This window comes from Pseudochaenichthys georgianus, chromosome 6, assembly GCF_902827115.2.
Source record: "Pseudochaenichthys georgianus chromosome 6, fPseGeo1.2, whole genome shotgun sequence".
NCBI lineage: Eukaryota > Metazoa > Chordata > Actinopteri > Perciformes > Channichthyidae > Pseudochaenichthys > Pseudochaenichthys georgianus.
This window is the reverse complement of record NC_047508.1, coordinates 13,613,001-13,634,318: the sequence shown is the minus strand read 5'-3', so window position 1 is coordinate 13,634,318 and position 21,318 is coordinate 13,613,001. Positions and strand designations below refer to the sequence as shown.

General features: G+C 43.6%; 4 protein-coding genes across 4 annotated transcripts in view; all 4 read right to left on the bottom strand.

Annotated features, from left to right (window-relative positions):
• nup93 (nucleoporin 93) overlaps nt 1-2,773 on the bottom strand; it is a 35,975-nt gene extending 33,202 nt beyond the window's left edge. Inside the window, exons 1-2 of the mRNA XM_034085917.2 lie at nt 2,554-2,773; nt 1,200-1,380 (exon numbers count right to left, since the gene is read on the bottom strand). Of these exons, the coding sequence (XP_033941808.1) occupies nt 1,200-1,378 (179 nt within the window). The 5' untranslated portion in view covers nt 1,379-1,380; nt 2,554-2,773. The remainder of the gene's footprint in view (nt 1-1,199; nt 1,381-2,553) is intronic.
• A 3,931-nt stretch (nt 2,774-6,704) lies between these two features.
• LOC139433972 (metallothionein B) lies at nt 6,705-7,882 on the bottom strand. Its single transcript, XM_071203377.1, has 3 exons — nt 7,774-7,882; nt 7,610-7,675; nt 6,705-6,933 (listed from the first exon to the last, which is right to left on the bottom strand). Exons 1-3 carry the CDS (start codon nt 7,796-7,798, stop codon nt 6,842-6,844), a joined length of 183 nt encoding a protein of 60 aa, XP_071059478.1. The 5' UTR covers nt 7,799-7,882; the 3' UTR covers nt 6,705-6,841.
• Nucleotides 7,883-17,333: 9,451 nt separating this feature from the next.
• Nucleotides 17,334-18,429, bottom strand: steep1 (STING1 ER exit protein 1). Its single transcript, XM_034084203.2, has one exon. It carries the CDS (start codon nt 18,262-18,264, stop codon nt 17,587-17,589), a length of 678 nt encoding a protein of 225 aa, XP_033940094.1. The 5' UTR covers nt 18,265-18,429; the 3' UTR covers nt 17,334-17,586.
• An 866-nt stretch (nt 18,430-19,295) lies between these two features.
• On the bottom strand, nt 19,296-20,365 carry LOC139434046 (metallothionein A-like). Its single transcript, XM_071203463.1, has 3 exons — nt 20,235-20,365; nt 20,065-20,130; nt 19,296-19,542 (listed from the first exon to the last, which is right to left on the bottom strand). The coding sequence occupies exons 1-3, from the start codon at nt 20,257-20,259 to the stop codon at nt 19,451-19,453; spliced, it is 183 nt and encodes a 60-aa protein (XP_071059564.1). The 5' UTR covers nt 20,260-20,365; the 3' UTR covers nt 19,296-19,450.
• Between the last annotated feature and the right edge of the window lie 953 nt (nt 20,366-21,318).

Here is a 21,318-nt window from a genome sequence, read left to right as displayed (position 1 = left end):
TGATCTCAAAACAGAGTGCAAGACAGCTCGAAATGCTCCCCCAAAAATGTTTTAAACTTGCCATAATTCCCAAACCTTACACTCCTCAGACATATTTTTTCATGGAAAACATAGGAAAACCTCTCCTAGGTTGAACATTTTAAAAAAATGTTTTAAAAAAATTAAACAAAATGCCTCTTGAGGGCATGAAGTGACAAAAACGTTCAACATTCCTCCATTGAAGCCCATTGTAATTTCAGGCAGATATTTCCTCACGGTAGCAGCCGCACACCTTTAGTTAAACTGCCAGCGGGTAATATTTACCTTATAGAAAATGCAGTGATTTTCGCGCTATTGATAAACATAAACATGACGTGTTGCTATAGCACCGCCTGTTGTTTACTGGGGTTCCTTATAGATAGAGAGATAGATAGAGATAGATAGATAGAGAGATAGAGAGACACTTTGCACATAACTTACGTTAGCAATATTTCATACTTCATGCCATCTGCACAAACTAGATATCATATGAAAGCTGAGAGTCCACATATTCTATTGGTATAGGTTTCATCACTGTGCTATCAAAACTCACTGTTAACCGTGTTCTAGTGTGATAAATAAAAGAACATTGCACCTTGAAAATCAATGCATTCTAATAGTGGGTACATTTTACCCGTTGGCGGGTTTAGGTATACAGCGACCCCTGGAGGTTCTAGTGTTAAGGGTTGAATATTTAAAAATGACTACCATATTTCATAATAGAAACAATTGAAAGTTCCCTCACAGGGGATCAACATTAGGAAAGCCAATTGTAATGAATACAGTATTAATTGTAATGAATACAGTATTAATATTATCCAAGGCCACTTTCAAATTCAGATGAAAATGTTAAGTGTGAAAATCAATGGGTGTCATTTTCAGATAAGTGTTATGGAAGCCATGAAAACTATGGAAAGGTACCATATGAAATTGGCTTTAAAGGTCCTACCGATAAATAAATAAAACATTTTGAAAACATAATTATCTACAATTACCAGAATAAAAGGGCACATACAAGCTGCACATCAGTAGTAAGTAAACAACTGTTTACCCTACGGAAGCAGATGGTTTTGTATTACGATCTATTAAGGTTATGTGAACACTTAACAGTAACATAGTGGTTTAAAGGACATTTTTTGTCTATGAAGCAGGACCCTGTTTGCATCAGACGTCTAACTTACGCTTTTACATCAGCAGCATCTTGCGAGGTGCGAGTCAGGGTGCGGGATCGAAGCCTCTCGCCCGCCTGCTGGATCTCCTGGAGGTTTCTCTCAACATGCGGCAGCTCTGACACAGCTTCTGTCTCGGCTGCGAGCTGCTCTGCCTGCTGCAGCAGCTCCCCAAAACCCTCTGCATCCATACCTGTAGAGAGAGGACAAGAGTGTGTGAGTACAACACAAATCAGAATGGGTTTTACTACCACATATACATATATATTTACACATACGGGGAATTTGTTTTAGTGGTGCATACAAAGATAAACAAATTAGAATACATAGCAAAACTAAATTAAATAAAAATAAGACTGTTATGACGGGTATTTAAAAAAAAAAAATGTTTAAGACTATTATAAGAAATGAATACAAAAAAGACGCTATACTTGGATTAGTGCCAGGAGATTCAGTCTACAGAACAAAGTGAGTCCTGGAACTAGTTGGACAGTGAGGCTGCTTCTCTTTTTGGCTAATAGTCTGTGGTACAGCAGATTTGATCACACATGAAATAACCATGAGGTTGAAATGGTAAATCTTAGCTTCAATCTGAGGATTAAAATGCACACTGGGTGTCCACTATTTCATACAACAAACACGACTTTACTGATGCATAGACATGTTGTATGATGAGACAGATGCTACAGCTAAAGTACCCCAAACATTCAGAAGACTTAAGTGAAAAGTTCATCTGCCTTCACTCCAACAGGTCTGTCCTGTGTTATATTTCACCTCGTGAGACATAGTCTTTAATAATATATATAAAGCAATTGTTTTTTGCGGTGATGTATACTTGATGCTTTTGAGGTGAAGGTTTCTGGCAACGGTCAATTTTTCACTGAATGTTTAACATCTTTATATAGTCTGGTCTGTCTTAATTTGCCCACAACCCTTTACCTTCACATCGGAATAATCAGAGCAAAATCCAAAGCACATTTCAGACAAATCGGGAGTAAACTATCTGTAGCCTAGACATACAGGTGCCACACCGCTCTTGACAGCTCACGTAAACAGGATGACAACTACAGCGCGGGCATGGACTGCCCTGGTACTCACATTATTTTAGCACAATGCTAACCCCTTGGCTAACTAGTTTAGGTACATAAATAACAAAGTTACAAATATAACGAGAACCTCTTATTAAGAAAACGTATTTCCCGGGCCTAACTTTCTTGTATGCTACATTAGTTAGTTAGGTTTATTTCAAAAAAGAATGGCGCACTATAGAGAGCTAGCAGGCTGCATTGCTAACGGTCTCTCACATGCACGCAGTTGCGAGAAGTTGAAAAGTGAATATTGAATTGGAGGCAGACCCACTTCCTACCTGTTGTGTAGGACTGAAGTAAGTATGTTCCTGTCTGTATTCCTCGGGTGAATGTATTTAGAGTTTAACTCTTATTCAATGTTGCTAAGCAGTAGCACAACATGCATGAAAGTATTATTTGCCCCGGCACTTCTGGAGTCGATGCTGATTGGACGATACCCGGTCCGAGCCGGAAGTTGGTCTTGTTCGTCTTCTTCCGATGTGATCCATCAAACCGCGCTGCTCTGCCTGCTGGATGGGAGAACAACCAGTGCAAGGGCTGACTGAGAACATAGTTAACATAAATAATACCCCAAATTCAAACACCAGTGCAGGAACAATTATTTATAATTTCTGTGGTTTTATTTTCAAGACCTTTGATTCCTTTTGGTATTAAACATGTGATATCAAAGTTCAAATGACAAAAGGAGTTGAAAGGTTTTCAGGTTTTGGAAATGCTTTTTGTAAACAAAGAAGCCTATAGTATGATCTTTAGTTGGAAATATTACAATAGTCTACTTCTGCTTCTGATAACACAAATATATATTCTAATTTTAATGCTTACAGCTTGACGAAAAAGCACATGACCAATAGTTATCAACACAATTCCTCCATCCTCCATGCCTTGGGAAGTCCCAATTTGTTTAACAAGAGAATCTTAACGACGCTGAAGTTGGCTTCCGATTCAGAGCATCCGATTCGGCAGTTAAGGGGAAAGTTAAGGGACATTTAATTTACAGCGCTGAGCGAACAATCCTCCGTGTTTGAACGTCTTAAATCGCTGCATAGCCGATTTATTTGGACTGGATTATCCCAGAGGGTCTAAAGATTCTTTATAACACAGTTTGAGATTTGTGAAACCTTAATTCTATTTGTGAAAATACAAACAAGGGAGATTTCAGTGCTTTTTTTAATCTAGACCACATTAGACCAGGTCCTGATCTGAAACCACTAGACCTAGACTCATCAAATCTGGACTGGATTATCCCAGAGGGTCTAAAGATTCTTTATAACCCAGTCTCAGATTTGTGAAACCTAAATTCTATTTGTGAAAATACAAACAAGGGAGATTTCAGTGCTTTTTCACATGTAGACCACATTAGACCAGGTCCTGATCTAAAACCACTAGACCTAGACTCATCAAATCTGGACTGGATTATCCCAGAGGGTCTAAAGATTCTTTATAACATAGTTTCAGATTTGTGAAACCTTAATTCTATTTGTGAAAATACAAACAAGGGAGATTTTGCTGCTTTTTTTAAATCTAGACCACATTAGACCAGGTCCTGATCTGAAACCACTAGACCTACACTCATCAAATCTGGACTGGATTATCCCAGAGGGTCTAAAGATTCTTTATAACACAGTTTGTGATTTGTGAAATCTTTATTTTATTTGTGAAAATAGAAACACAGGTGGAAGGCCAGGATCAGGATCAGAAAGTGAACCTCCCAGCTGGGCAAGCAGGGCACAAACAGGACAACACTCCCAGTACCTGCCAGAGGACAGCAAGGCAGGGAGCACAGACAGGCAGAAGGGGTCGTCACAACATGTTCTTTTGTTTTGTTTTATTGTTCTGTCTTTGTATTTAAGTATTCCAGTAATGTATGTTGCATGTTTTAATTTGATTGTATTTACTTTTAGGTTCACTTATAAAATCTGTCCAGGGACAACAGATGAAAAATAGCCTCTTGGCTAACTCTGGCACATTTACAGGAATGTTAATTAATGTGCACTGTCCCTGTTAAACAAATGAATACATAAATAAAAATAAGTGTATGCTCCTCATTTAGGTGATAATTCTTTATCTACAAAGTTTTCGTATCTTAAATACTGTTTCATAGCAAACAAAAAAATGAAAGAGATGTTAAAGGAATTCAGGTTCATGAGATAAAATAGAATAAAGGTTTCACAAATGTGAAACTGTGTTATAAAGAATCTTTAGACCCTCTGGGATAATCCAGTCCAGATTTGATGAGTCTAGGTCTAGTGGTTTCAGATCAGGACCTGGTCTAATGTGGTCTACATGTGAAAAAAGCAATGAAATCTCACTTTTTGTATTTTCACAAATAGAATAAAGGTTTCACAAATCTCAAACTGTGTTATAAAGAATCTTTAGCCTCTGTGTGATAATCCAGTCCAGATTTGATGAGTGTAGGTCTAGTGGTTTTAGATCAGGACCTGGTCTAATGTGGTCAGGATGCGAAAAAAGCACTGAAATCTCCCTTGTTTGTATTTTCACAAATAGAATAAAGGTTTCACAAATCTGAAACTGTGTTATAAAGAATATTTAGCCTCCGTGGGATAATCCAGTCCAGATTTGATGAGTCTAGGTCTAGTGGTTTTAGATCAGGACCTGGTCTAATCTGGTCTACATGTGAAAAAAGCACTGAAATCTCACTTTTTGTATTTTCACAAATATAATAAAGGTTTCACAAATCTCAAACTGTGTTATAAAGAATCTTTAAACTCTCTGGGATAATCCAGTCCAAATAAATCGGCTTTGCAGCGATTTAAGAGGTTAAAACACGGAGGATTGTTCGCTCAGCGCTGTAAATTAAATGTCCCTTAACTTTCCCCTTAACTGCCGAATCGGATGCTCTGAATCGGAAGCCAACTTCAGCGTCGTAGAATCTTACACGTTGTACATTTTTAATACCGTTGTAAATGTTCTATTTTATATTTTAAACTGTATTGTTGTAACAATTATTTTTGCTTTTAGATGCATTTTGTTATGTGTCTAACATTTCACAACCACCACCAAATGGTTTACCCTTTCATTGTTCAGGGCCAGCTTGTGAGGCAACGCTGCAATACACCTTTGAGGTCAATTGTTCACAAGATCATAGAGTGCAACCATAAGCACCAAACATACTAAGTTGAGTAATATGTAAATGCTTAGACTGACTTTATCATTTTTGACTGTCTTTCCAACACAGACACAATTACGTATTATATGCCTGTGTCTCTTTTCTATGAGAACCCATCGCTCTTGTTCTTTGTAAAGTACCATAAGATTGGTGTCCACACATCTCTGCAAGTTGACTTGATTTTCAGTCACTGAAAAACTCCTGAAACAAGTCTTTAGATGAGGCTGACGTCCTTGCTGAATAACTGTCTGATGGATCACCACATGGAGAAAGCCATAGTCATACCAATGCTCATTAGTGCTGTTGCCTCATGAGGAAACCAATGGCTGCAGCTTGATCACAACGCACTGACGGTTGATGAAAGGCTGCTTCCAGACTACCGTCTGTTGCTTAGTTTTGGACAGACCTATGGGGACAAACCCCGAGAGCTTCTCCATTATATAATACAGTCCACAACTGTTGTTATAAAACACAGAGTGTAATGTTTACTTCAAATCACCAAGATCTTTAACCTTCACATTTTGCTTTTGGATAACTCAAAACCATCAGGATGTGCCATAGGTATGTGCATCACTCTTAGGGCCAATTTAAAATAAAGACAACATTTGGTGAAAAACCGACATATTCAAATTGAAGTAAAAATAATCTGTTATTTAGCTTTTCCTCTAAATTTAAAGTGATGGGAGGCAAAGGAGAGGAGTAATTGGATAACCATTTAATGGCAATGGGATTGTGCATGCTCAGAGATCCTTAATGTTATCACTTTCACCTGGGCTGTTTTGACAATTTAAAATCTCAAGCAATGGAAAAAAGTTGAACACAGGAGCTACTTGTTCAATTCTCTTGAAGTAGCAAAATGACTGTCAACATTGCGTTCTAGTACAAACATTAAGTCTGTTCTCTGCCAAGAGAGGCTACACTCTGGCCCTAAATACTTTGTGAGCTATTCACATGTAAAAAGATGCAATTTTGGTTACTTTTGAATAAGTTTGCTGCTTTAGCAAATCACATTTCCAACGCGTTTTGCTAGACAAGACGCACCACTAGTCTGAGGCATCAATGTTTCGACAGTGACGGAGTGTCTGATCATGGAGTTTATCACCTTGTGAATTAATTTTCCCTTGATCCTAAAAATCAGGATTGACCATTGCTGCCATAACAGCAAACTGTGTGCTACCTCCCTACAGGGTGACATTGGGCCATTGACTGCAGCAGTACATCTGAAGCACCTCAACTCATTTTACCAAGGCTTGAAACCTTATACACGAGTTTGATTTCTTTAAGCCAAATCAAGACAGCAGATTTTCAAGGAACTGCATTTATTTCAACATCGTAAACAAGTACACAATTCACCATTCTCTGTAGACATTTGCAACAGGAATGTAGTCAAAGTAGTTCACAAAGGCTCCATTCCAAGAGCAGAAGCAGGCTGAGGTCCTTCACTGACAGCAGCTTGTGTCACAAGTCTTCCCTTTGCACACGCAGCCAGAGGCGCATTTGGTGCAGCCGGATGGGCAGCATGGGCAGCAGCCTGCAATACAACATAAAAAAAATGTGTTAAGTGACAGAACAGCAAAAAGTTATATTTAGTACTAAATCCAGGACATTAACCTATTGGTGCCCCAAGACTATATTTATAATGAAAAACAAAGAGGCCACATCTGATCCACTGGTATAAAGCTTGAAATCTAGGCATTTATCCAACATTACATTTTTAAATCAAATGGCAAATCCCTATGGGAAAATGTACTAATAAAAAGGGTCAACTCATTTTTACACTGCATGTGGGTATAGAGAGTTAAAGTAGATACTAGATGTGGTAGAGCCTGTTCGTTCCATATATAGTTAGTCTTTAGCCACATAAAGAACAGCAGTCCATTTAAAAATACAACTGAAAATTGAGCATTAACACTTTTAGATTGGAGCTCATTATCCCAATAGGAGCCACCTGGGCAGTTGCTCACAGCAATTAAAACAAGGGGATACCAGATACAGACTACAAAACCCCCAAAACGCAAGTGATAAAATGTAAAGAAACTATACATCACTGACATGTTACCTTTTGGCCTATAGATAGCTGCGAAGATAATATAACATCGTGAAAAGAGTGTGAGGTTAGGCCATATTGCATCCAACTGTCTCCATCAGGGTGAATACTATTTATATTTCAATAAATCCCTCCCCACGTGTAGAGGTATTTGACTTACTCTTCTTGCAGCTGGTGCAGGAGCAGTTTGTGCAAGTGCAGGATCCTCCGCAGTTGCAGGTCCCACCTGAAAAACCAAGTCATCTTTATACTGTATCGTCTATAGGCAGATATCATACTATTTTCAACGACTAATGTCAAGGCGTAACCGTAAACAACACTTACTTTTGGAGCAGTCGCAGGGGTCCATGTTCTCAGGTGATGTCCTCGTGAGTAGGTGCAGTGTATCTGGTCTCAGATGAGAGCGTGTTGTGAGCTCTGGAAGATGTGCGGTGCTTTTAAAGCATTCTGGGAACAACAGAACCGGGTGCAAATGCGTCTGTCACGCTGCACGCAGGCACGTCGTCGATGATTACAAAGACGTTTGTGCACACGACTTCATGATGAGACATTCAGAGCAGGAGGAATGTCTCTGCTCCCGAGACGGCGTTTTGTCTGAACCTTACATAAGACCCCATTTCCCCCCCATGGAAACACTAAAGCTCGGAATAATTAATGTGTTTACAAACGGAGAAAAACATCAGTGGTCGTGGCAGTAGAACACGGGTAACAAAAGTTCATCACGGGTCTATTTTATTTTTCATAGAGTCCTTTGGGACCCTAATAACATCAGTGTCTCCCATTTTATCATTCCCTAACGTGTTCTGTCAGTAGTGAGAAACGGAGACTATTGTTTTGGAAGAAAAAAGGCAATTTTATTTTGGAAAACATTTCGGTATGCGCACATCTCTTAATTAATACACTCATGTCATGCGCTCAGTTTGCACACGGATACGCTAAATCAAAGGTCAAATGAATGCGGGTGAGTGCCTAGTCACGATGCGATATGCTGTCATCAACATTGCATTTATGTAACCATTGAACATGTTTTTAAGTTGCGTTCTTTGACAATAAAAACGCCTACTGAACTGTATCCCTAAATACATAATAGCCTACATAACATCAGCTATGGCCACTCTTGATCCAGTACACAACACACATTGTTCTACTAATTTGTTTTTTTGACCCACATTTAGGGTCTGAACTGTCATAGACACTGTCCATGTTTTTTTTTAAATAATTTATTCTACTAAATTCATACAAAAACAAAGAAGTATAATTCATGCACACAAAATGAACAAAATTAGTAGAAGTGGGAGGGCTGAAGCATAGCTTATGGGAAGTAGCCCTCCCGTGAATCATCATTGGCATCAATATAACATTGCCAGTATTGCGTCAAAAACGCATAGAAATTAAGAAGTAATTTTTTTCAGAAATAAAGACACTAAAGAAAACTGGAGAAAAATAAATAAATAAAAGTTAGGGCAAGAAAAAAATAAATGCATATATATATATAGGACAAACTAGATACAAAATAAATGCATATGACAAACTAGATATAGGGTAATTTTCTGCACATGTCAATAGCAGTTGTTAAAACTACCATTTTAGAAAATGAAAATACTATAAGTACATACATATGAATAATGATAATAATAATATATGCATATAAACATTATGAACACTTATTTTTATGTTGTGTATAATCAGTACTGTTTTAAGCTTTACATATGTCAACACATTTGAATAGATTGAGTTTTTTTAAATATGGGAGTTGTGTGTTCATATTCACCAACAACACAGACTTTTTAGTAATACTTTTTTTTGGGATTTTATTATTTTTTGTGGATTTGTTGAGTATGTTTTTCCCCATATTTCGGAGCAGTAGTAAAGGTAAGGGAGAAATAGACTGTTCTATATCGTATAAGGCTTCGCCCTCTAAGGCTATTGCTATTGGGTAATCCCCACTGCACGTGTGCAGCACTGACAGACTTATTCCACGCCCACCTACGACGTGGGCCCCACCTCCAGGCTCACTTCCGTATAAATAGGAAGTATGCCCTACAATCCACTCCTACTTTTCTTCAGCACTCCGTTGCAGAAGCATTGACAGGCAAAACAAGTTCTTTTAAGAGCTAAAAGAGCAAACATTCCTGGTTCCCCTGGGCCCATCCTCCCTCTCCTCCGGACGGGGGAAACAGGGTGGGGGCCCAGTGTCAACCCGACATATGAGTTACGACCGGAGCTCACGGTGTGAGTTTTGCCGGGGATTAGAGCACGCAAACGCGGCTCTCACTCCCCAGGTGTCGTGCACTCATTGTGTCCATCTCCCTCGGGCCCACAGGCAGTGGAGAGCGGACGCTCTCGTTGCTGCGGCCGAGGATGATTGGCTGGTCCAGGAGTTTTTACTCTGTGGACCAAGCCCTTTATTTATTGGATCCGAGTGGCGGGCAGCAGTCAGGCGACTCCTTCCCCTCCATTCACGGATCACCATGTGGTTCCCCCGCCCTGTCTCCCTCTCCTCCAGCGGGGGAGACGGGGCGGGGCCCCGGGGTCAGCCCAGTAGCCGAGCCTAGGTTCGGCTGCCGGACTGACGACGGGTCAACGGGTCCCTCTATCCGCCGTCACGGCTCTGCCGTCGATGAGCGGTATTCTTCAGGAACTCCCGGAGATCATCGGAAAGGCAGCCGCCTAATGAGATCTCCCGGTTCAGGAGAGCTCTCCTCCGGATGACATAAAGCTGCATAAGCGGCTGCCTCACAGCCTGTCGGTTGTTAGGCAGCAAGGCTTACGGCAAACCAGCTGTCTTTAAAACCTGTCGGTTAATTAGACAGCCCGGGTTTGTTTCCTATGTCACAGATGTGCCTCCTATACACACTGCCGCTCATTCCTCAAGCAGGTTTGAGCGTGAACCTCAATGTCCGTTTTACGAGTTTTAAAAGCTCCTAAATGGCGACATGAGGAGAGCCGCTGTGTAATACAGCGTGGGGAGGTGCATAAGCCAGCTGTTGTTACCTGTAAGGTTAAACAGACAGCGGGGCTCGCCGTTTGAGTGTTCACAGATGCATCTCTCGCAGGCTGAGGAACGTGCATGTCGCAGGCAGTGGGGGGACAGTGGCCGGGTCACATGTCTCTCCATATAAACGTGCTGGAATTACTCTCCGTATGGAAAGTAATCCAGCACTTCGTCCTGTTGCTGTACAATCAACATGTGTTGATTCGGACAGACAACAAAGCAGCGGCGGCCTGTATAAATCGCCAGGGAGGTGTTCGATCAGCGCAGCTGCTGAACACACATCCATCCATCCATCTTCTCCCGCTTATCCGTGGTCGGGTCGCGGGGGTAGCAGTTCCAGCAGAGAGCCCCAAACTTTCTTTTCCCTGGCGACATCAACCAGCTCTGACTGGGGGATCCCAAGGCGCACCCAGGCCAGCGAAGAGATATAATCCCTCCACCTGGTCCTAGGTCTACCCCTTGGTCTCTTCCCAGCTGGACGTGCCTGGAACACCTCCCTAGGGAGGCGCCCAGGTGGCATCCTAACTAGGTGCTGTTAGGAGATATAAATGTTAATTAGGCCGCATTTCCAAATCTCCTCGCGTCCCTACACAAGCCATTATCTTACAGGAAGGGAATCCAGATCATACAAGTAACCGTTAAACAATAATCCACTTTAATGGTAATATACAATGCAATACAATCAAGTACAATCAATACAGTACAAATTACATACAGTTCTGTGGGATCCCACATTTACCTGATACTCACGTGAGCCAGCCAGCCAGCCAGCCAGCCAGCCAGCCAGCCAGCCAGAGGAGAAAGAGGCCGAACACAGCGGGGTTTCTGTCTATATCCCTCGCTGACCCAAGGAGGAGTTATCTGCGCCTCCCTTCCAGACCAGTGATTGGCTGCCCAAATTATCATCAACACCCCACATCAGGGATGACTGTATGTTAACTCCTGACCTTCCCCCTCTTCCTGTGTCCTCTAAAAACCACATGTTAGCAGGCCCAAAACCAGCCCAGTTTTCTACACAAATCATTTTCAAGCTTCTTCACAGTTTGCATGAATACATACAAATATATCCTTACAGTGCCCGAACCACCTCAACTGGCTCCTTTCGATGCGAAGGAGGAGCGGCTCAACTCCGAGTCCCTCCCTGATGACCGAACTTCTCACCTTATCCCTAAGGGAGACACCAGCCACCCTGCGGAGAAAACCCATCTCGGCCGCTTGTATCCGCGATCTCGTTCTTTCGGTCTTGACCCATCCTTCATGATAGGTGAGGGTAGGAACGAAAATGGCCCGGTAGACAGAGAGCTTTGCCTTCTGGCTCAGCTCCCTTTTCGTCACAACGGTGCGGTAAAGCGACTGCAGTACCGCTCCCGCTGCTCCGATTCTCCGGCCCATCTCACGCTCCATTGTTCCCTCACTCGAGAACAAGACCCCGAGATACTTGAACTCCTTCACTTGGGGTAAGGACTCATTCCCTACTTGGAGTGGACAGTCCATCGGTTTCCTGCTGAGAACCATGGCCTCAGATTTGGAGGTACTGATCCTCATCCCAGCCGCTTCACACTCGGTTGCGAACCGATCCAGTGAGTGCTGAAGCTCGCAGACCGATGAAGCCATTAGAACCACATCATCTGCAAAAAGCAGTGGTGCAATCCTTAGTCCACCGAACTGCAGACCCCCTCCCCCATGACTACGCCTCGAAATCCGATCCATGTATATTACAAACAGGATTGGTGACAAAGCGCAGCCCTGGCGGAGGCCAACCCTCACCGGAAATGGGTCTGACTTACTGCCGAGGACCCGGACACAGCTCTCGCTTTGGGAGTACAGAGATTGGATGGCCCTGAGTAGAGACCCCCTCACCCCATACTCCCGCAGCACCTCCCACAGTAACTGCCTGGGAACTCGGTCATACGCCTTCTCCAAGTCTACAAAACACATGTAGACCGGATAAGCGTACTCCCAGGCCCCCTCCAGGATCCTTGCGAGAGTAAAAAGCTGATCCGTCGTTCCACGACCAGGACGGAATCCGCATTGTTCTTCCTCAATCTGAGGTTCGACAATCGGCCTGACCCTCCTTTCGAGTACCTTGGAGTAAACTTTCCCGGGGAGGCTGAGTAGTGTGATGCATCTGTAATTGGCACACACCCTCTGATCCCCCTTTTTAAAAAGGGGAACCACCACCCCGGTCTGCCACTCCTTCGGTACTGTTTCCGACTTCCACGCAACGTTGATGAGACGTGTCAACCATGACAGTCCCTCAACACCCAGAGCCTTCAGCATTTCCGGGCGGATCTCATCCACCCCCGGGGCTTTGCCACTGTGGAGTTGTTTGACGACCTCAGTGACCTCCCCCCGGGAGATTGGTGTTGATCCCCCGTCATACTCCAGCTCTGCCTCTAACATAGAGGGCGGAGTTGTCGGGTTCAGGAGTTCCTCAAAGTGTTCCTTCCAACGCCCTAACACTCCATCAGTTGAGGTCAACAACGTCCCATGCTTACTGTACACAGCTTGGATGGTTCCCTGCTTCCCCCTCCTGAGGTGTCGGACAGTTTTCCAGAACAAATTTGGTGCCGCCCGAAAGTCCTTCTCCATGTCTTCTCCGAACTTCTCCCACACCCGCTGCTTTGCCTCGGCCACGGATGAGGCTGCTGCCCTTCGGGCCTGTCGGTATCTTGCAACTGCCTCGGGAGTCCCCCGGGATAACAAATCCCTGAAGGCCTCCTTCTTCAGTCGGACGGCTTCCCTGACCACCGGTGTCCACCAGGAGGTTCGAGGGTTACCGCTCCTAGAGGCACCTAGGACCTTGAGACCACAGCTCCCCGCTGCGGCTTCGGCAATAGAGGCTTTGAACACCGACCACTCTGGTTCAATGTCCCCAACCTCCACAGGAATGCCCGAAAAGCTCCGCCGGAGGTGTGAGTTGAAGGCCTCCTGAACTTGGGCCTCCTCCAGACGTTCCCAGTTCACCCGAACTACACGTTTGGGCTTACCAGGTCTATCCAGAGGCTTCCCCCGCCACTCGACCCAACTCACCACCAGATGGTGATCAGTTGACAACTCCGCCCCTCTCTTTACCCGAGTGTCCAAAACATACGGCCTCAGGTCCGATGATACGATAACGAAATCGATCATGGACCTTCTGCCTAGGGTGCTCTGGTACCACGTACACTTATGAGCATCCCTATGTTCGAAAATGGTGTTTGTTATGGCCAATCCATGACTAGCACAGAAGTCCAGTAACAAACCACCACTCCGGTTCAGATCAGGGGGGCCGTTCCTCCCAATCACGCCCCTCCAAGTGTCTCCATCATTGCCCACATGTGCGTTGAAGTCTCCCAGCAAGATTAAAGAGTCCCCTTCAGGAGCCCCATACAGGACTCTTTCCAGGGTCTCCAAGAAGGCTGTATACTCTGAACTGCTGTTGGTTGCATAAGCACACACAACAGTCAGAGTTTTCCCCCCCATAACCCGCAGGCATAGGGAGGCGACCCTCTCGTTCACTGGGGTAAACTCCAACAACGAAGCACCTAACCGGGGACTTGTGAGTATCCCCACACCCGCCCGGCGCCTCACACCTTGAGCAACTCCGGAGAAGGATAGAGTCCAACCCCTATCCAGAAGTAAGGTTCCAGAGCCGACGCTGTGCGTAGAGGTGAGCCCAACCAGATCCAACTGGTAACGCTCCACCTCCCGCACAAGCTCCGGCTCCTTGCCCCCCAGAGAGGTGACGTTCCACGTCCCCAAAACCAGCTTCTGTCGCCCGGGTCTGGTCCATCGAGACCCTCCGCTTTCACTGCCACCCTTCTGGCAGCGCACCCGACCCCATCGATGTTTCCCGTAGGTGGTGGGCCCGCGGGACGGAGAAGCGGAGGTGTTGCCCACGTTGCCTTTTCGGGCTGGGCCCGGCCGGGCCCGGCCGGGCTCCGTGGCAAGCCCGGCCACCAGACGCTCGCCGACGAGTCCTCCTTCTGGGCCTGGCTCCAGAAGGGGACCCCGGGCTTCCTCCGGGCCGGGTATCCTCACTTCTTTGTTGTTCTTTCATGAGGTCTTTTGAACCAATCTTAGTCTGGCCCTTTGCCTGAGACCAATTTGCCATGGGAGACCCTACCAGGAACACAAGGTTCCAGACAACACAGCCCCCAGGTTCATCAGGGCACACAAACCTCTCTACCACGGTAAGGTGCTGGTTCTTCAGAGAGGGAACACACATCCTACACAGCCAAATGGACAATGTTCCGTTTGGTGTGTAGGGAAAAACCTGGACCCCGTTACGGGGCCCCTGCCTCGTGCTGTCGTTCCTCCAGATGTTGCTGGACAGGAATTTGACCTATAGCACGGTTGAAACATATGCTGCTGCCATTTCATCTTGCCACGGATTGGTGTCAGCACGGTGTTTAGTCACCTTCTGACAAAACGTTTTCTACGGGGAGTACAGAGACTCAGACCTGTGTCACGCGCTTTGGCGCCTCAATGGGTTTTGGCTTTAGTGTTACGCGCACTGAGTAAAGCTCCATTTGAACCTTTAGATCAGGTCCCCCTAAAGTTCTTGTCAGCCAAAGTAGCTCTGCTTAGCGGCTTAGCTGTGTTGCGCCCTAACCCGGTTTTTATGCCAAAGGTGATCACAAGCTCGTTAAGATCGAGAGTGATAACCTTGGAGGGTGTCTTTCCTCCTCCTCACACATCAGAGGAGGAAGCCACATCTCATCTCCTCCGTCCCATGCGCGCGCTGGCATGCTATGTTGCACGCACGGTTGCTTTACGCAAATCCCAGCGTCTGTTTGTGCATTACAGAGAGCGCTCATTAGGGCAGCCTCTATCTGCACAGCGCCTGTCACACTGGCTGGGTGAGGCTGTGTCACAGGCATATGTTTCCTCTGGGTTGGATCCCCCGGAAAACATTAAAGCGCACAGCACCAGGAGAATATCAACTTCTACGGCGTTGTTCGGAGGAATGACAGTGGAAGACATTTGCATTGCTGCATCTTGGTCTTCACCCTGTTCTTTTATTCGTTTTTATTTGAGGGATGTCTCCCATTCCTCTCTGACACATTCAGTACTGAATAGCCTGCCAGAATGAGTAATGTCGGGGGTTTTCAATTGCATGCCCTCTCTCCTGCCTGTCGGCACTTAGAGAGCGGCCTTTTGTTCCCTTCTCTCGTTTTAACAAGTGAGACTCGATCTCTACTTTTTATAAACGACAGGTAGCCCGAGTAAGCCTACCTTCGTTCCCTGATGGAGGGATATAATGCTATATTCCCAGGGAATGGGATGCTCCATTTACGCACGGCGAAATGGACATGGGTTATTAACTGAGTAGGTGTTTTTGGTGCTTCTGGTAACGGACGGAACCAGTGGGGCGTAGACTACATCCTGCTTCGCCCTTAACCCAATAGCGATAGCCTTAGAGGGCGAAGCCTTATACGATATAGCACTGGGGTTACGTAATGTAACCCAGCTTCTATGAGTATAGGCGCAGCCCTCTAAGGTTCGGGCCCCACTGGCTCCGCGAATAGCTGAAGAAAAGCTGTTGGAGTGGATTGTAGGGCCTACTTCCTATTTATACGGAAGTGAGCCTGGAGGTGGGGCCCACGTCGTAGGTGGGCGTGGAATAAGTCTGTCAGTGCTGCACACGTGCAGTGGGGATTACCCAATAGCGATAGCCTTAGAGGGCTGCGCCTATACTCATAGAAGCTGGGTTACAATACGTAACCCCAGTCATAAAGAGTTCTGAGTATTCTTTCCTTGAGAATGTTCTTAGTATGATACAAAATACCTATTGTTTTTGACAGTTTAGTTTGTACATAATTGATATGGTGCTTCCAGTTGTGTTTTTCGTCAACAAACAGTCCTAAAAATGTACATGCACCAACTTTTTCTATCTCAGTATTGCAAATCCGTATAATGCAGTCATTTCTACTCTCAGACTTTGTATTGAATAACATGTAATTTGTTTTGGCCATATTAAGGGAACATGTATTAACTGCAAACCAGTTACATAGTATTTCTAATTCTGCATTCACAATTTTAACAAGATTGCCAAGATTATCATCAATATAGTTTATTTTTTATTTCAATAAGAAATTGGTAAAAAGAAAGACGTAATATTCGTTTTGTAATTGTACAGTGTGCAACTTTAAGATTCTGTAGTTAAACATTATTCTGTAGTGGTTAATGTATTGGAAAATCTGAATGTTGTGGCTGCACTCCTTCAGATATAGATTAAAAAACAACATTTTAGGATCATCGGAGTATACAAATAATAGATTGAACTGCTCCAGTCGGTGTCTGCAATAATATTAACCATTCCATGACTCTTAAACTGAAGAAGCTAAATTAAATGAGGCAATAATAATAATGTTGTGCAATCATTTACAAATGTACTGCAACAAGACAACATTTCTTCTGAGTTAAGATTAAGGGACAGACGTTTTTAGTCCAGTTCACAAAGCTGCAACAAATAACTAGCTTCAATATTGATACATTTATGTGATTATTTATTCTATTAACTATTTTCTTAACTATATATCAAATACACTAAAAAATGTTCATCAAAATATCCTGTTTGCTACCAATGATCCAAAAGTTAACATTTGGAATGTTGTCTTGATAAATTACTAAAATGGTGTATTATAATTGTTGCCAATTATTTGTTGGCATCTTTAAATCTGTTAAGTTTACGTGAAAATTACCTTTAGCATAGTGTCTCAGTGATCATTCTCCCATAATTCACAGCCATATGTAATAAGTGTACACCAACACACATACTCAAGTGTTTTACACAGTATTTGTCTGATTCGAGATTATTGCCCTAGAAGTCAATATTTACAACATCTTAAGACTTAAGCTCGCCCCGGACACCAAGGTAAAAAAATACAAGCAGAACAAATGCTTGAAAAAATACCAAAACGGTTCATTAGGTCTTTTAATTTGTGTACAAAATTAAATGTCTACAACCTCTTAAAAAAGCAACACATACAAAAAGTTCAAGTTACGTGAAGAGGTTTCTCAATATTGTCCTTTCTATGTACTCAAGATATCCAGTACAGGCTGACATACTTCTGCCTTGTACTGGACATAATACATGGGTCCACTGTTGAAGAGGATCTCCAGAGGGTAGCCTTGTCAGTGTCACTGAGCCTCCTCTACTTGAATTGGTTATCAATGAGGGTGCCCTTCATCATCTTCGCCTTCTTGACGTCCAGTTCCGCCAGCTCCTGCAGCCTCTTCTTGCTCATGCCCTTCCTCTCCAGCTGCTTCTCAATCACCATGGCGTTTTGAGCGTAAGAGTCCGCGATCTCCCTGGCCTCGATCTCCTCCTCCTCTTCGTCGATGGTGGAGACTGTGACGGAGCTGAACTTGCCCATGTCTTTGGTCCTCTTGGTCATCATCACACGGACTTTCTTGGGAGCCTCCGGCTGCTTCTGGCTGTAGACGCTGGTGTTGCCGAAGTTGCCGAACTTCACCACGGCTCCGTCCACGATGAAGGTGGCCGGATGGTTCTTCGCCTGGTGCTGGTAGAAAAGCAGGAGGCCGCACTTGCCGCACTTCTTTCGGTACTGCCTCTCGATGCCATCGGCTCTCTTCAGATACGCGTTTTCGTCCTGCTCCACGTTGCAGAACTTGTGGGCATGTTTGGCCACATCGATAACCCTGGCTTTGTCCCGGGGTCTCATGGGCAGCTTCTCCAGCTGGCAGTCCAGCACCAGCACCATCTGCCCGCACAGGCAGTAGTAGACATGGAGAGGCTTTTCTCCGTCGTCGTACTCCTCTCGGTCTCTGGTGTCCGAGCACACCACACTTCTCGACACGACCTTCGGCATCTTTACACACTAAAATATGTTAGAAAGCTAGAAGTGTGTAATTAAATGTTGATGTTAAAACGCCATGACGACGAAAACACTGGTTGAAATGTTGCCTTGTTGAACACGGATACGAGGAAACTCTTCCGGTGTCCGTCACTGTTACTGTTCCTACCCGAAACTTTGGTCATCTTTTTGTTCCGCATCATTTCAATGTTCCGCTGAGCCCTGGGTAAATAAACCATCTGGTTGAGTCATGTCCACATTTCTTACCCCCCGCAACACATAAAACAAATACATTCATATCACATTCGGGACGTTTGATAGTCCAAGGTAAATCTGGATTACATTGCAATATATCATGTTTACCATCCACCGAGATGAATGTATTAGTTTCAGTTTTTGAGTGCTATGGAGCTCTTTGAGCCCAAATTAAATGTATATCTTTTTTTTACATTACATGTCATTTGTTAGACGCGTTTATCCAAAGCGACATAGATTCAGTGTGGACAATCCCCACTGGAGCAATTTGTGGTGAAGTGTCTTGCCCAGGGACTCAACGACATGCCAACTGCAGTGGGACTCGAACTTGCTATCCCCTAAATCGAAGTCCAGCACACTAACCACTGAGCTACATCCTCTGCTAACAGGACTGGTGTTGTGTTGCCATACTTGGACTTAAACCAAAGGTCAACATTTTCACTTAATCATTGTTGCTCTTCTAGTAAATGGCACTCTTGTAATTAAATGTTTTTGGGAATATTACCTTTAGGCACTTTAGTTTTCTAAGCAGCATCAAGTATTCATTTTTGCTTGACTTAAATAGCTTATGAAAAAGGAACAGTTCCCCCAGATGGTAAAATCGGGATTGAACATTGCTGCCTTGACACAGAACTTCATCTTTGTATTCTGCCTCCATGCGAGGCTGACCTTGGTCAGATGACTTTATACTGCAGCAGCACATCTGAAGCACCTCAGCTCATTTTACACAAGCTTGAAACCCCCCACACACTGGTTTGACTAGTTTGTTAAACCAAGACATCACAATAATATCAAGTAGGCTAAATTCATTTATTTCGACATTGAAAACAAGTACCAACAAAAAAAAAAAATCATTATTATCTGAAGACATTCACAACAGCAAATTTAGTCAAGGTATTCATAAGGGCTCCATCCCAAAGGCAGAAGCGGGCAGAGGCCAGGCCTTTCACTGACAGCAGCTTGTGTCACAAGTCTTCCCTTTGCACACGCAGCCAGAGGCGCATTTGGTGCAGCCGGATGGGCAGCATGGGCAGCAGCCTGCAAGAAGAAGGAAAAAGTGTTTGTGGCAGCCCAATAGTTAAGTCATCTTAAGTCTGAGGAAGAAAAACCCTCAGGCAGCGGTCACCTTTATCCAGTTAGCTAAAATACCAAATACTCCTTGTAGGTTAGCCTTTTAATGCCACAGTTAAACTTTATGCACATGGAATTCCAGTGTACTCAAAGTGTTAAGAAACTGTAGTTTCATGTGGTTAAACTAGTAGTATGATAAGAAAAACTGCTTTTGAGCCAAAGACAATATCCAACATTCGGTCAACTTTGAATAGCAGCTCATTACCCCAATAGGAGCCACCTGGGCAGTTGCCTTAAGCAAACAAGAAGATACCGGATACAAACCTATACATTCAGCATCAACTAAAATCATGAAGGAAACATAACATCGTAAGCAATTGATTCTGTAAAAAACATTGAAGAGGACAATTGCACACGCACTGTGAGGGACAATATAATGCAAATATATTACTCTTGTTATGTAATCGACGTATGGATGTTTTGACTTACTCTTCTTGCAGCTTTTGCAGGAGCAGTTTGTGCAAGTGCAGGATACTCCGCAGTTGCAGGTCCCACCTGGAAAACAAAATAAAGCCAGGTCAGCTTCATATCGTCCATAGACAAAGAAACACATTAACGTTTCAGCTGCTACAAACGTTAACACCGTAAACAACACTTACTCTTGGAGCAGTCGCAAGGGTCCATGTTCTCAGGTGATGTCTCTTGTCCTCGTGAGTAGGTGCAGTGTCTTTGGTCTGAGATGAGAGCGTTTTGTGAGCTCTGGAAGATGGGCGGTGTTTTTAAAGCCTTCTGGGAACAACAGGACCGGGTGCAAACTGCGCCTGTCACACTCACGCTGCACGCGGGCACGTAGATGATTACAAAGACACCGTGCACACGACTTCATGATGAGACATTCAGAGCAGGAGGAATGTCTCTGCTCCCGAGACCAATAGGAGTTGGCGTTATGTGTGAACCTTACAAAAGCCCCCCCCCCCTTGAAACACTAATTAATGTGTGTACACTTTTCAAAAGGTGTTTTCTTGTATACAAGATGTACAAGATGGGTGGCTGATGAAAAAATGCATATATGCATCACTGGCTATATTTCAACTAAAATGCATACTGTTATTGCTGTTCTTCTTCAACATACTTCATTTGCAATATCTTTGTGGGCCTTAAATCAATATACTTAAGTTATTGTAATGTAATTTTAAGTTTGCACATCTTTATTTATCATTTTTTCCAAATTTACAAATTTTCAGTTTAGACTTTAACACATACTATCCACCTGAGTGGACATATAAAACGTTTTTTTTTTTCTAAATTTGAAAAAACTAGATAAAAAATAAACTAAAGTTAAAATCTTGTTTTTCATGCCACAAGAACAATACAAAACACTTGATAACAAAATCCTGAGTGAGGCTTTCATAATTCATGCATGAAAGGGTTAAGGGCAGTAACAAAATAGTTCACTAGTAATATTTCCTCTTGAGTGAGACCTTGGGACTCTTATAAGAAATGTGTCTCAATTACCAGTAAAGTGAAGAATTAAGCACCGTATTTTTTAGGATATGTAAACGTAGAGACATTATTACGATACGCCCTGCACATAGGCCAACTGGATCTATCATGTGCTCAGATTGCGCACGGATTTACGACGAATGCTTACTCAACATGCTTTCACGGGTGCAACAAAAGATTAAAGTTAAATTAGTTTAGTTTTTTAGGAAACATTTGGTTTCGAAAAAGAGGTATGGATAA

Coding starts and splice junctions, on each gene's coding strand:
- LOC139434046 (XM_071203463.1), bottom strand. CDS start 20,259: ATGGACCCTTGCGACTGCTCCAAGA. Junction 20,131..20,234: donor CCCTTGCGACTGCTCCAAGA/GTAAGTGTTGTT, acceptor TTTGTTTTCCAG/GTGGGACCTGCAACTGCGGA. Junction 19,543..20,064: donor CTGCAAAAGCTGCAAGAAGA/GTAAGTCAAAAC, acceptor TTCTTCTTGCAG/GCTGCTGCCCATGCTGCCCA.
- LOC139433972 (XM_071203377.1), bottom strand. CDS start 7,798: ATGGACCCCTGCGACTGCTCCAAAA. Junction 7,676..7,773: donor CCCCTGCGACTGCTCCAAAA/GTAAGTGTTGTT, acceptor TTGGTTTTTCAG/GTGGGACCTGCAACTGCGGA. Junction 6,934..7,609: donor CTGCACCAGCTGCAAGAAGA/GTAAGTCAAATA, acceptor GTTGTATTGCAG/GCTGCTGCCCATGCTGCCCA.
- steep1 (XM_034084203.2), bottom strand. CDS start 18,264: ATGCCGAAGGTCGTGTCGAGAAGTGTGGTGTGCTCGGACACCAGAGAC.